Source organism: Ciconia boyciana, chromosome 8 (assembly GCF_034638445.1).
Source record: "Ciconia boyciana chromosome 8, ASM3463844v1, whole genome shotgun sequence".
NCBI classification, from domain to species: domain Eukaryota; kingdom Metazoa; phylum Chordata; class Aves; order Ciconiiformes; family Ciconiidae; genus Ciconia; species Ciconia boyciana.
In genome coordinates, this window is record NC_132941.1 from 32,122,258 (window position 1) to 32,136,415 (window position 14,158).

At 43.0% G+C, this 14,158-nt stretch overlaps 1 protein-coding gene across 2 annotated transcripts in view; it reads left to right on the forward strand.

The window, feature by feature from the left end:
* Positions 1–873: 873 nt before the first annotated feature.
* The window catches only part of JMJD1C (jumonji domain containing 1C), a 168,086-nt gene continuing 154,801 nt past the window's right edge, over positions 874–14,158 (forward strand). Inside the window, exon 1 of one of the 2 annotated variants that reach the window (XM_072871680.1) lies at positions 874–1,222. In XM_072871680.1, the coding sequence (XP_072727781.1) occupies positions 1,070–1,222 (153 nt within the window). In that variant the 5' untranslated portion in view covers positions 874–1,069. The remainder of the gene's footprint in view (positions 1,223–14,158) is intronic. The other variant, XM_072871681.1, reaches the window with a different exon arrangement.

Sequence of the window (14,158 nt, forward strand, 5' to 3'; positions counted from 1 at the left end):
CTCTGTGGTCTTGTTTGCAGTAGGGAAAGATGGATGTCTGTCTTTGTTTAGCCAAGGAGAAGCTAAACTGGGGGGAGAAGGCACTGCAGGTGGCAGATCTAGTCCTACCTCTCCCAGCCTGCGAGGGCTGGGATCACCAGCGTCCCGGGCTCCCGGGGCCGGGCTGCTGGAGGGGTCCCGCCCGCGCTCTCGGTGCGATGCACCTTGGCTAGGATGGGGGCGTGCCGGGTTGGGGGGCAGCCGCTTGCCAAAGCGAGGGGAAATGCCAGAAGAGGCCGTGTCTGAAATCCCGCCGTAGGACCGGAGTGAGGGGGGGGCTGTGCGGTTGTCGGTGCCAGATCCCCGCGGAGCTGCTCCCCGGCGGGTGCCCGGGGCTCCCCCTGCGCCTCCCGCAGACGGCGAGAAGCCCGTCTGGCGGGGCGGGCAGAGCCGCCCGGACCGGGGGCGTCCCGGCCGGCAGGTGAGGGCCGTGCTTCCCCCCGCCGTGGGGCTGGGCGGGCGGCGGCGGCCCGGGGCTTCCCCCGGCGGGAGGCGACCTCCACGGGGGACAGCCGTCCTGCGGCGCCGGCCTTCCCGAGGCCCCGGCCCATCCCGCCGGCGGCGGCGGGAGGAGCCCCCGCGGGGTCCCGGTGCCGCCCCAGCCCGGGTGCCGGTGCCGCCGCGGCCGGACTCTTTGCCGCGCGGCGGCGGCCGCTCGCCCCCTCCCCGCGCGCTGCCTGGCGGAGGGAGACGGCGCGTGGTGCCGGTCTCCATGGCAGTGGGCTGCGTGGGCGGAGTGGTCGGGGCCGCAGCGCGGCGGTGAGCGAGCGCGCGCGAGAGAGAGAGGGAGGCAGGGAGGGAGGGAGCGCGCGCCCCCGGCCCTCCCCCGCCCCTCGGTGTTTGTGTCAGGCTGCTGGCGGCGGAGCGGCCCCGCGGCGCCGGCCCGGCCGAGGGGCGCCGACCCAGCCGACCGCTGAGGCGAAGAGCCCCGCGCCTGCCCCCGCTCCGCGCCGCTCCCGCCATGGGCGGCCCGTAGAGGAGCGGGCTCGGCGGCTGGTGCGGTGCCTGCGCGGCGGCGGCAGCGGCGGCCATGGCGGTGGCGGTGGAGACGCGGCCGGAGCTGGTGGGGAAGCGGTTCTTGTGCGTCGGCGGTGGGGGCGAGGAGCCGCCGGAGAGCGGGCGCTGGCGGGCCGGGGTCATCCGCGCCGTCTCGCAGCGGGACTCCCACTGCCCCGACCTGTCGGTAAGAGCCGCGTCCCGGGCCGGGCAGGGGGGGCTGCGGCGGGGCCGAGGCGGCGGCGCGGGGCCTGCGGCGGCGGGGGGCAGCGGGGCGCCCCGGGCGGGCCCGGCGTGACACAGCCCTTCGCCTGGGGGGCGGCGGGTGTGGGGGGAAAGTGCGTGTCGGGGCCCTGGCGGCGGGGACGGCTGACGTGGAGCCCGCACCGCCGCCGGGGGTCGAGGCCGGGGCGAGGCGCCTTTCCCCTCGGCGTCTGCGGCCGCGGTGTGGGGGGACGGCGGCGGCGGCGGCCCCCTTCGAGCCCCTCGTGCGGAAGGCGCGGATGCGGCTCCTGGCCGAGCAGCCGCCTGCGGCTGCAGTGGCGGCAGGAGAGGGCGAATACCTGGCCTGGCCGCCGAGGGAAAAATCAGTGTGCCCCTGGAGCAGCAGAGCTCGGGCTGGGGGTGAATGCGTCTGTTCCAGGGGAGTGCAGAAACTGTCGTCATGTAGCGCTGACCGACTGGGTCTAGCGTACTGGACGCGGTAGTGAACGTTGTTATTAAAAGAATGTCATTGTTTCCCTTCCTTTTATGTCCGCTGTCACTGTTTTCCTAAGGGGTGTAGGAATGTGCGTGGAGGTTAGCGAAGGAGCTAGGATATGTTCTGTTGTGCTCAGACACACTCTCGCTGGGGGGGAAACACGACCAGGATTTCCTTGGGTTAGTGTTCTGAATGCATAATCTGTAAAATGGAGTTTTATTGTGCTCCGTGGTCTTGGTCATTATTTTATTTGTGAATTCTGTGGTCTAACGAGTGTCATGTTACTGCTGTGGTTGTCTCCTTCCATGTTTTCATGTTATTCGGTGCTTCTGAAAGCACGTTTAAAAATATCACGACTATGTAAATGGGCATTACGTAGGCTGAAAAAAGGAATCACCAAACTGCGCTGGGCGATCCGTATTGCTGCTGGTAAGAGGGAGGCGTTCTCAGCCGAACAGGGTTCGGGGTGGAATGTTGCCTTTTTTACAAACTCATCAAGAAAACAATTGCCTGGTTTTAGAGATTATTGATCGCTTGGTGCAAGAAGTGCAATTCACAAAAATAAGAATTCTTGCTTTCGTATGTCCCAGGCTTTAAGCTTTGTTTTAGAAACAGAATATATGTGACACCTGAAATGCTACTTTTTTACTATATTGTGGGTTGTTTCTTTTCCAGTCTCCAGCTATAATTCAAATAGCATGCTCTTCGTACCCATCTTTATGAAATGGCCTGTGTTTTCAGCCTTCAGTTATATGTGAGAATCATCTAGAATGCTTTATTTTTAGAACCTATTTTGTATGTTTTTCTTGCAGGGTAGTATTCTCTAGAATCTATATACAATTATGGAAACACTGAGTAATGTTTAAGGAGATATTTACTACCATTTACAAGTCAGAGCCATAATTTGTAAACTCTAGGGGCAGAGCTGATATGGAGAGAAAGGGTGCTAAAACAAGGAGTTTCAGGGGTTGTATCTGTTATATTAAATAGGTAATGTATGCTGCCTATTGTATGCTGCCTATTGCTCCTCTTCCTAACTTTGGTATCCGAGTGCTTTTTCTTTTCAGATACTCTTTCATTACAATTCTTCGTAGTTTAAGGAAGAACTGTCATGTTATGGCTGATTTCTGAGGCAGGATGACTAAGGGTATGCTTACGTGTTGTAGTGGAGCGCCATTTGGATAGATCCAAACTACCTGAGAAGCAGGATGGATGCTCCAGCCTACACTTCAGCCTGGATGCAGTGCAGTGCTAACGTGGCTATATTCCTTCTGGTACTTGAGCTAGCTACACAGCACTGCATTGTGCTATATAGATATACTCCTAGTCACCTAGGAGTGCTGGAAGCCTGGGAAGGTTTTGGAAATACTATCTAGATCTAACAAGTTCCAGACTAGTACTTAACTACTGGAGCATCATTGCCCTCTCTAAGTGCAATATTTGGTTTTCGTGTTACCTGTTCTCTGTCCCGAAGACAAAAAAACAACTATAAATCACAAAGGGAGCGGGCAGAGGAAGAAATGGTAAGGTTTCTGTTAGCAACAGGTAGTTTCTGTGGGTTAGGCTCTCCTTTTGCATTTGTAATTAATGTTAACCTCTTGTTAGTTGATATTTGCTAACATGAGTATCCTCTTCCTTGCCCCCAGTGAAGGACAGGGGCATTTTTCTATTAGTCCTGGTTCCACATGTACTATCCTAGATGGAGTGAGTGCTGCTGTTATCCTTCCATGGCTTTTGTTTTGAGGTGGCCATCCCTATGAATAGCTCCAGACCCTTCTGCTACTCGTCAGTGGAGTGAAATGGTAATTCTTGTTGACGGTTTCATTGCTGCCCGCAGGGTGCAGCATAAAAATGTTGAAATTGACTTTTTGTCAATTTTGCGTATTCCTGGTCCCTCTGAGTAAGATGGACGTTGCAGAAGATGCCCTCAGCCACAGGAAGGGAGGAGGGCACCAGTGGGCATTTTCAAGATGTTTTGCAAACAGCCAGAACTGAGTTACCTTTTAATCCTGGCTTCGGAGGGAAGTATCATTTACATTGCCTTTGAATTTTTTCTTCCTTAGTAAGTGTGAACCCCCCAGTCAGTTTCAACCAATTTAAGAGCGGGGAGAGGTCTGAGAGAGATTACCTTCTCCCAATCTGTGTAAGCTGACATCTGAAGGGGCCGTGAGAGCCCTCCTCCCAAAAAACCACAAAGGCAAGGAGGTCGTGGCATTTTGTGCGCTCCTCCTGGAAGCAAAGAGGCCATCTCCAGCTGGCCAACCAGCATGCACTGAGCTTCAAACCAGCTACAGCATACACTGCCTCTTGCTTAGCACCGTACAGAGATAGATGGGTGATGGGGGATGGAGCTGATGGTATCTGAAGGTGGGTTTAAGGGCACGAGAAGGAGCTGAGTGTTAACAAAAGCATGAGAGCAAGTGTGAGTAGTTGGATATGGGAATATAGGGGAAAATGGAGAGTTTTATGAGGTGAATGATCTTAGGGACACATGGACGAGCTTAGAGGCAACTGACGTAATTAATGTTAAGTGGCCACAGGGCTTGTAGGAGCAAATCCACAGGAAACCAAGCTTCATTAGTTCTGCTATAAACAGAACTACTCATTAAATCAGGAACTCCAGACCTGAAGGCTGGACTAGCTGCTCTCCACTGGTGAGCAGGCAAATGAAGACTCTAGTTTTCATATGCTGCTAAGTTTGTTTCATGATTGTATTTTCGTAACTAAATTAATGAATAGTTTCATAGTTGAAATTATTGTCCTGGTAAGAAAATGAACAAAAAGACTCAGTTATCCAGTATCATCTTCCTGATAGGTCTTTCCTACTCCAGGAATGTACATTAAAAGACTCTTTCCTTACACTTCTAATGATTGCAACGTAGCTGATACGTAGTCTCTGTTTTTTCTTAATATGGATTTATTTAAATATTTTTAACAAAGAGAAAGTATCAAAGTGTCTTTTCTCCCACTACGTTATGGAAATTTGCCTTCCTCAGCTTTCTTATTAATTTAACGCTAGCGGGGAATATGAGGAGAACAACTGGCACTGGTTGCGAGTACTGTTGGTCTTCTGGAAGATGAATGCTCTCGCCATTACATGCAGATCCTTCTTGCCAGGATTTGGAACCCATGCGTCTTTCTTAGTCATCCTGTAATGTTTACAGATGTTTAGAAACACCTGCTAGACAGGTACAATGTGTACAATGTATACAATTTAATCCAGGAGTTTTCTTGATGATTTTCATGCACTGAGTCAAAACTTGATAGTTATATCTCTTGAACATTCTTGAACATTTCTGTTGCATGAAAAGCATTTATTTAAAAATAAAAATACAAGCAAAAAAAGTTTCATATACATATATATATTTATGTGTATATTTAGATGTGTGTGTGTGGTTCACTAGTCATTGAGAGAATTGATAACTATTTTTCCACTTAAGTAACAGCGGGTGCTATTAGAGGAAGCTGGGAACTCTGTTTGTCCTTACTGCTAACTGCCTGGAAAAGCCTGTATGCTGCTCTGATGGCAGTGATAACTCTGGGCAAATAAAGAAAGGGCCGGGAGGAAAGAGGTGGAGTCAACGCCATACGATCTCCCTGGTCTTTGCTGTCCGGTAAGAATTGCTTTCTGGGCCATGGGTTGCACAATGTCTGTTTAACCACTACCGCCAAGATTTGACATGGTGATGGCACAGGTGTTTTCCTATATTGTGCCTAAAAAGTGATTATTTAGAGGAGTGAATTTTTAAAAATATAAATCAAGTTATTAAAATTATTTTGCTTACTGGAAGCGTTTCAGAGTTCTGTGAGTTTTCATGGTCCTGCAGTTGTATGTTGACTATAGTAATATTTTCAGCTGTATATTTTCTCCACATGAAAGAGAAAATGGAAATAAGCTTTTAAACACATAATGTGCATCCCTTAATAAAAAGTATAGTTATAAGTTGCAGTGATTTGTAATTGTGTATTTATTGACATGTGAATTTTGCTGCCATGACTTCCACGGATTGGAATACAAAATCAAGAATTGAGTACTTTGGTAGTCTTTAATGTCTTACAATAGGCAGATGTAACATTTAGTAATAGTGCATAGGGAAATATATTGTGGCAATAAATTGCCATGTTAGATATCCTTCATAAAAACCTAAATGTTAGTGATAGTTTGAAGTAGTTGTTTGATTTTTATGTACAGTAAAATTGGTAAGATATAGTGGGAGAAATAATAATAAATAGTTTTGGTAAATTGTATTTTTTTTAGTATTTCATCTTTGGTAATTTGCAAACAAGGAATTGTTAAAAATTCACTATGGTAAAACCATTTGAAGAGAATAGCGGCAGACTTCGAGTGTCTGTTTTAACTGAATTTGCCCTCACTTAACAGTAAAATGGAAGTTCACAGAATGTAATGGAAACTTATCAGTACTGTATTACAGATAACATTAAAATAATTTGAAATAATTGCTGATAATTTGAAAATAAAAGAAGATATTTTAGAGAAGTATTCCATATGCTGAGAGCTTCTTACTGAAAGATGAAGTTAAATTTGCTTTTGCTGTGTGTGGAGCTGCTCTTACCCACTCTTTTTACGACCTGTAATTGTTTTAATCTTCCTGCTTCTGCATTCCCAAACTTTCTGAATGCGGTATGGCTTTCTCATACAAACACAGAATTACACTTCTGTAGGTGACATTTGTTTTCTGCCATATATTGATTTTTAGTGCAGTGTTTTGCATTGTCCTCTGTTTTCCTTTCACTAAGCTAGTATTTAAGGAGAAACTGAATGTGTTCATTTTTTTTGAATGCATTTGAATTAATCTGTTTAAAAATGAAATAGACATTTTCATTCCTTATTTTAGAAGTACATGCTCTGCAGCTTTTACTTGTTAACCCTGAAATAAACTGGAAGATGCAGAAATATGCTTTAAACTAGTTGTGCGTAGCTTGTTGGTGGTTAATGGAATTTAAAAATACTACATATTTCTGTACCAGCATCTGCGTTAAAGATGAAGAGCAAGTTGTTGGTGAGGAGCCTGTCACGTTATTTACTCCAGCTATTGGAGATGATGGTAAAAACATGCCAGAGTTTATATCATGTCACTGCTACCTCTGGATCCAGACAAGGAGTGTTGTAGGATGCATTTTGTGTGTGTTTTGAAGTTGATTTGAAAGGAGTGGGAGAAGCTCAAAATGCAACAAGGATTTAGACCATTTCAAGTTGTTTCTACTGTTCTGTATCAGTATTGAAGCCAACAAGGGTCTTGTAAGTTTGGTGCATATCAGCTGGGCAATCTTTTCTTGGCTCAGCAGTAAAGAAAACTTCCTATTTCCTTTCTGTGTTTCTAATAAGATTGAGCTTGTCATCCTGTGCCTGTGAATGTCACCTCATCTGTCTTCCAAAGTTAGTTCAGTTGGTGTTCAGGAAGGAGTATCTCTTTCATAGTAATTTAACAAAAAGATCAAACACAGGAATGTTCCTATGAAACTGACTGCAAGGATTGAATGCTTTATACTCTGCCCTTCCCTCCTCTTTTATACTAATAGAAACCTGAATATGATGTAGGTCAACAAGTAAATATACTTACGCTGTTGGATTTTGAGGAAGGTTTATTTGAATGTCAAGATTGCAAACAGAATTTAGATGTCCCGAGCTAGGACTTAGTTTTTATTAATTTGCTGCATAGTTGCAAAGTATGCAGCAGTGAACAAAATATGGAAGAAGGAAGGTTTGATCCTACACTTAAATCTTTCAGGAGGCTTTAAGAAAGATATATCAGGTATTTTCTTAATCAAAAAAGCATTCACTTTTGCCTTTTATATGCCATGCATACAAATAATGTATTATCGCACATTTGCATTACATCAAATTTTTCTTGTTCCAGAACTTTGTGTGAATCTTTGGAGGTGTCTCAAAAAAACAGACCATAGCCATCTTAAAGAGTTTTGAAGAATGAGTAGTCATTTTACAGGAAGCCATTCTTTTTGTGCACATGCCAAGATCTCAAAACCTGCTTGAGAACAGCAGAACTGTTCTTTAATGTCAAATTGAGTGAATTTTAAAAGTGGTAATTTTCAAATTTGGCCAAAAATAAGCTCAACCTTCTTCTGATCCTACTATCAGTGAATTGTAGAGATGCTTAGTTCCATCGGTGATCTTGGATTTCTGCTGGGATCAGGTTTGACCTTCCCTTTCAGCAGGACTCAGTAAGCTGCTTCTGCTTTTGCTGAAAGAAAGTAAGTATTGATCATCTGAGAAGTTTACCTGAAGTTGGCAGCAAGGTGGTTGTCTCAGAATAGACACCGCTATGACATGCTGTTGTTGCCCACTTTCATGCTCTGAGCAGTGACATTCAGTGTTGCTGCAGGGGTGGCTTCCCTCCTAGGTGGGACTGAGGCCTGCTCTGCTTGTAACCAGCTTGTTCTTTAAAGCTGGTGAAGAATTCTAAGCTAAACTAATGCTATGTTGCTTCATTATATTGACTCATGCAGAAAGTTACTGTTGTTAGTTGATGTTATTCCCATGTACTACTAACTCTCATGTTATAAGATGGAATGAGAGCAGGGGAACCAGAAGAACCTCGGGGATTTTGCTGTGTTTTGCTTTCTAGTAATTTTCTTAAAAATGTTTTCATTGATTTCTTAAATTATTTTACTTTTACTTTAAACAGCTGTTACCACTTTTCAGAATTAAGTGGAATGGAGCAGCTTAATCCACTCATGAGGAAGTTGCCTCAGTGTACATACAGAAACTGGGTTTGAGCTAATTCATGTACTCTGTTCAGAGCTTCATGGGCACAAAAGATGCAGGGTAAGCGTTAAGGCTTTTAGCTTGACCCTCCCATGGCAACATTTTTAGAAGTTTTGGAGACTGTGGTTCCACAGACATTTCTCTTGGTGGCAGTGCTGGCTTAATTTTTTTTTAACCCTGAGCAGTTTCCTGATCCATTCAACCACATGGCACTTCAAGCAGTTGTACTGAGGCTGAGGAGGTGGTATGAGATCGATCAGAGGCAAATGGCTGAGGGTAGGAGCAGCTTAAGCTGGCACCACTTCCAGGCAAAATGTCTCTGGACCATGGCCTGAATGAAGTAGTTGAAAACTAGCTTAAATATCTTTGTGAGAGTTGCAGTCACTGTAACTAATAAATGTGTCCTAACCTGCTCAGCTGTAAGGCAGGGGTTTTGTACTGCAGTTGAATTAACGATATTTATTCACTCAGTATGAATAATTTATTCTTTCACTTGAATAAGGAAATACATGTTCAAAATAACCCATAACACGATCATTTGATGTCTGTTGATGCTATACTTGCTTTCAAAGGCAAGTTTTGGAAGAATAGATGTGAAGTCACATGCTTTGAGGGAAACTTAAGCATCTATATGTTAAAATGCATGCACCTCTGATGCCTCACCAAAATATTGCATATAATATTTCTGCATAATATTATGCAGAATAATATAATAAATATGATCCTTTTGAGTGTTCTGATCAGCACTGTAATTAATGTGGATGTTGAAATTATTGTAGTTAGGCTTCACTGCTATGTATGACAACTCAAGTAGACACTGCTGACTTAGTAGTTAGGTTGATTCACCAGGGTTTTACTTTTTTGCTAAGGGAACAGGGCTCTTTAATAAAATAATGGTTTCAAATCTGGAGTATGATTGCTCTGTGAAAGAGAGAGCACTTGCTGAGTCATTGCCAGGTGGTGGCCCAAGTCAAATCTCTTTAGTCCTGCATGTCTGGCGAGGAGGGACTGGAAAGCTGTATTTTGGAGGAGCGTTGGCAAAGACGGTTCGTTTCGAAACAGTCCTCCAGCTTATTTCCTTATTTTTTGCTGCTCTTGGCTTCTCTTCTTTCCTGAAACACAGAAAGTAAATTTACTACCTTTCAAAAACAAACAAAACAACCCGAAAACTGATATCAAACAGACAAAGAAACTTGTTGGGGTAATCATAGGAAATATGTGGTTTAGACTGTTTGGTTAGTATAGAAAATCTTGGAGAAAGAGTGACAGGAAATTCGTAGTGAAGTCTTAGACTGGAGTTTGTCATTAATCTGTAGTTTTTCTTGCATCCTAATTCTTCCTAAAGCAAAACTCGAAGACTTCAGTTTTGCAGCCTTGGTCATCATCAAAGGCAGGAGTGAATATGTGCAAGCAAGGCATGGTGTGAGCAGTTTCTAGGGGAGAGGTTAATGACTTTTGGCTATAGAACCACAGTGATATTTAAAGAATTAGGAGCTAACAGTGGTCTAGTGCCAAGATTTCACTTAAAAATACAGAAGCTGATGTAGTTTAAGACCAAATGTGAACGAGGTACTGTGGTCTTAAAGAGCTGTTGTTGTGACGCTTAGCTATCATACCTCTACAATTCTGGCACATAGCTGCACTTCCTCAGTGTTTCCTTACGGTGATTTGGAGCTCAGGGGCTTCATCCAGCAGAGCTCTTCGGGTTTTGTAGCTCTTGCTGGATTTTTCCTAAATGAATTTGTAGGAAACCCTGTGAACTCTTCAACATCCTGTGACAAAGAAGGGTCAGGCTTTAACTGCGTGTTGTACTGAGGATTGCTTGCTGTTGTTTCAGACGTGGTTGGGTTCCTGTGTTGAGGTATAAGTCAAGTCACCCCTTGTTTGCCATTTGCATGACACTCATTATTTTATTAGCTCTACTGTACTACTTCATACTCCTCTCTCGGAGCATATAAATGTGGCAATTTTCCTTTACTGTTTCTTAACCCAAGAGACTCAGAGGTATCTGTTCTGTCTGTGAATCCCTACCAACCCTGTCCAAATAAATATCTGTTTGAACCAGATTATTCCAAAGAGTGTGCAGTTTGTTGCATATCTTAAATGGCTATCTGCACCGAGAAGCATATCTTCACATTATTTCCTTTCTGCAGGTTGTTCTGAGTAGATTTAATTTAATACTGTCAAACTAAGTTTACATTTTTTTCCAGGAAATAAAGTAACATTTTAAATTAGTTTTAAATTGTAAAAATTTATTTCTCTTCTGGAGTATATTAGTGGTTTTCTTTTTTTTTTAGCTTTGGTACCAAAATTGTCTATTGCAGGTCCATTTATATTTAACATACCCAGGTGTCGGTCAAACCTCGGTTGTGATCTATTTAATGACAGTTAAGTAGTGAGTAAAGCTTTAAAAAAAAAAAAAAAAAAAAAAGCCAGGGGTGGTAATGAAATACTTCTGGCTTGCTAACTGTTAATCCAGGTGAGCTGTCCTAAATATACTTGATCCTTCTGTATACTGTCATATTTTAACTTTTGTATATAGGTCAGAACATGATGTGAATATTTTTAGACAATATCATAATCACTTTTTAATTTGATAGGTAGCTTTTCTGTATAATGGGGTACTTATCTCCTTCTGCATGATCTTTTTTAAAAAAATCAATTTTGACTCATTGAAAGAAATTTCAGTATCTTTGTATAAATAGAAAATGTTCAAGTGCTTTGTTACTTTGTACCATATTTTTCCTTTAGAAATTTGTAGCCTAGATTAATCTGTTCCTTTTGTTACCTATAACTTTTTACAAAATTTCAACTTAGTGAGTCAGGCCTAAGACTACATAAAATATAAAATTAAAAATGTTGTTTGATAAATTATTCATTGATTAACTTACTTTCTAATTCCATCAGATTTTTTTTTAAACTGAATGTAGTACTTTCATAAAGCATTGTAAAGATTTTTATATTTTAAAATGGAAAGACTTGGCTTTCTGTTGACACTTGGAAAAATGGCTTGCTGACACAATTTTTTTTTTGAGTTCTGTCATAGTGTTTTGTCCAGATAAAGTGAGATGTGTGTGTATACTTTGACATATTTTTTCCTCTGTCAAATTTTTTTGACATTGAATGGATTTTCTGTTATCTAATTTTGATTATTTTTAAAACATTTTTGCTTTCAGATACATTTGAGCATGGCTCACTTTTCAGTAACATGGCAAAGTTGATCACTGCTCACTGGCTGGTTTTGAATGTGATAAACAGAATACAAGTTAAATCTTAAGTTTGCCCATATGTTACTTTTCTGCTAAAATAATGAGCAATAAAGAGCTAAGTAATGGCAGAACTTAATAGGGCTCTTCAGTTGGTACCTTTGAAATGGATGAAGTCTGTATCTCCAGAGGGTTCTTAGGTTCATTGGCTGAGGAAAAAGGGTGGCATTCAATACTCTTTTATGGGTTTTTTTTCCTAAGATGTGTTTTATGTTATGGTAGGCTACCCATTTCCAGGTACCTGAAACTTGTGAGCTCAGGAATGTTTACTGGTATATTTGAAAGAGTTTAGTGCTTCAGTGGAAATGAGCAATTAGTTCTATGTCTCTGTTTTTCCTTCCTTTCTTACAGAAGTCTGGTTTTGGTCTGGAGTTTAGCATGCCTACGCTTTAAGAAGTATGTCTTCAGTTGAGAAGAGGACAATGTAAAGACATGCAGAATGGCCCTTAGGGATCAAATTAATCTCCTGAGTTGGCTAGTATTTGGAGGGGGGAAAGAATGGAAAAGTACCTTTTTTTAATTTGCTGAAAACCTTTTGATCAGTGCTTCTTATGGGAAGACTAGTCAGGTGCATACAGCAACTAGAGTGTATGGGTCATTAGGCAGAGGAGGCAAGGAAAGAAGAGAAGGACCATGATGGTTTAGATGTAATAACCCATACATAGTGTGATGTAAATTGACGAAAGGAAGGCTCCTTCTGTGTGCACGAGAGCCAGCATCCTTCCTGTGAGGCTTCTGTCTCCTGAAGTAGTGGGTCCATTCTCTAACACAAGGAAATATTAAGAAATCTGTAAAGGAAAAAAAAAAATCTAAATGTTGACATTCAATACCTGCATTCACAGTTTTACTCAAAGCTAATGGTTCCTTAAACTCAGAAAAACAAAATCTCAAAAAGCACTGATTATTTTAAGTCAGAGAGCAGAGATGAAGCTAGTATTGCTGTTTCATTAATCATAGCTTGGGCCATGTGCAGTTCTTGTTCCTAAGGCTGTCAGTTTAGCATTTCTCAGGGCATTTGTAGAACTGAGCTTTTTTGCGTCTCTTCTTAATTGCTTTGTTTCCTTCTCTTCCCAGGACTTACCTGCATCTACTTGTTACTTGTCACATTTTCACTGTAAGGGAGATTCATGTGTAACGTAGCAGGCATGCGCTCTTCCATGGGACTGCATGGACAGGGTGGAGAGCCTGAACTCAAACTTTACTTTATAGCAAGGTAGCTGGGATAGATATCTGTAGGCTGGGAATCTAAGTACCATGGAGAATAACACAGCAGCATAATTCTGTGACTTGGGAAGTTCGGTCGTACAAACTGCTTCCCTAATACATATTGTGGTGGAGGGAGATATTGCCTGATACTGTGGTAGGTTTGGACTACCTGTGGATCACAGAAAAGTGGTTCTGAGTGTATCTGTGCTAATGCAGTCAAGTTGTCTCTGAATTTGTGCTGCCTGGTTGGCTGCCCTTTCAGCTGATTTTTAACTAAGGCTGCTGTTGAATCCTGTTAGTTATGAGAGCTCAGACAGACAGATAGCCTTGATGGGGATTAGTTTATCGGATGTCTAGTAAAGGGCAAACTCTGACTGCAGCTTTATCCACCCTCAGGCTATTCAAACTCTCTCTATAGCGTGAGCTTATTGTCTGAACCAGTGGAGCTACAGAATTAATCTTTTCCTTCATTGTGGAGGGCTTGTTTTTTTTCCTTCAGAGCTTAGAAGACAATGGTGTCTAACTTAAATATGTGAGTGTATCACTGAAAGCTACTTTTAATTAATACCAGGTACTTTCTTCACTGCATCACTGTTGGCTTCGCCCACATCCCATACCTTTCTTTATTAGGCCTGGCAGCTGGGCAGTGGCAGTACAAGGTTTGGAACTGCAGGCATGCCCATTAGGCAAGCAGCCGTCTCACCATCAGTAAAGTGTATGGATTTGCCAGTCACTTGTTTTGCAAGCCTCTCATAAGAAATTTGTGTGTGGACAGAAACTTCCAGATCTTCTGAAATTTGGCAGTAGCTTAAAGTTAATAGGGAAGTCTTGACTAGAAAGCATGCTTGAAAAAAATATATACCTAGAAACAGTAGCAGAAAGTAATAAAAAAATTTGTGTGGTAATGAGATATTGCCTACTAGACTTGGCATTTATGGTGATAAAAACTAGAGATATTTCATAAGAAAATGAATATATCCACTTTGCTACAGAACTTGAAAATTGCTGCTGTACTACTTGTGCTGTGGAGTATGCAGGACTTTACCTCTGCTATGTTTTGTTGGTACTGTTGGTTGGGAGAAGAGAGCTATGGTTGTGGGTTCTGTGGTGTACAGCCCTTGTAGTAGTGGTGAAGGCTGTTATGGTGAGCAGTAACAGTATATGATGTTAAGTTGTGCTTTGAAGTATTTTTGTATTTCTCTATTG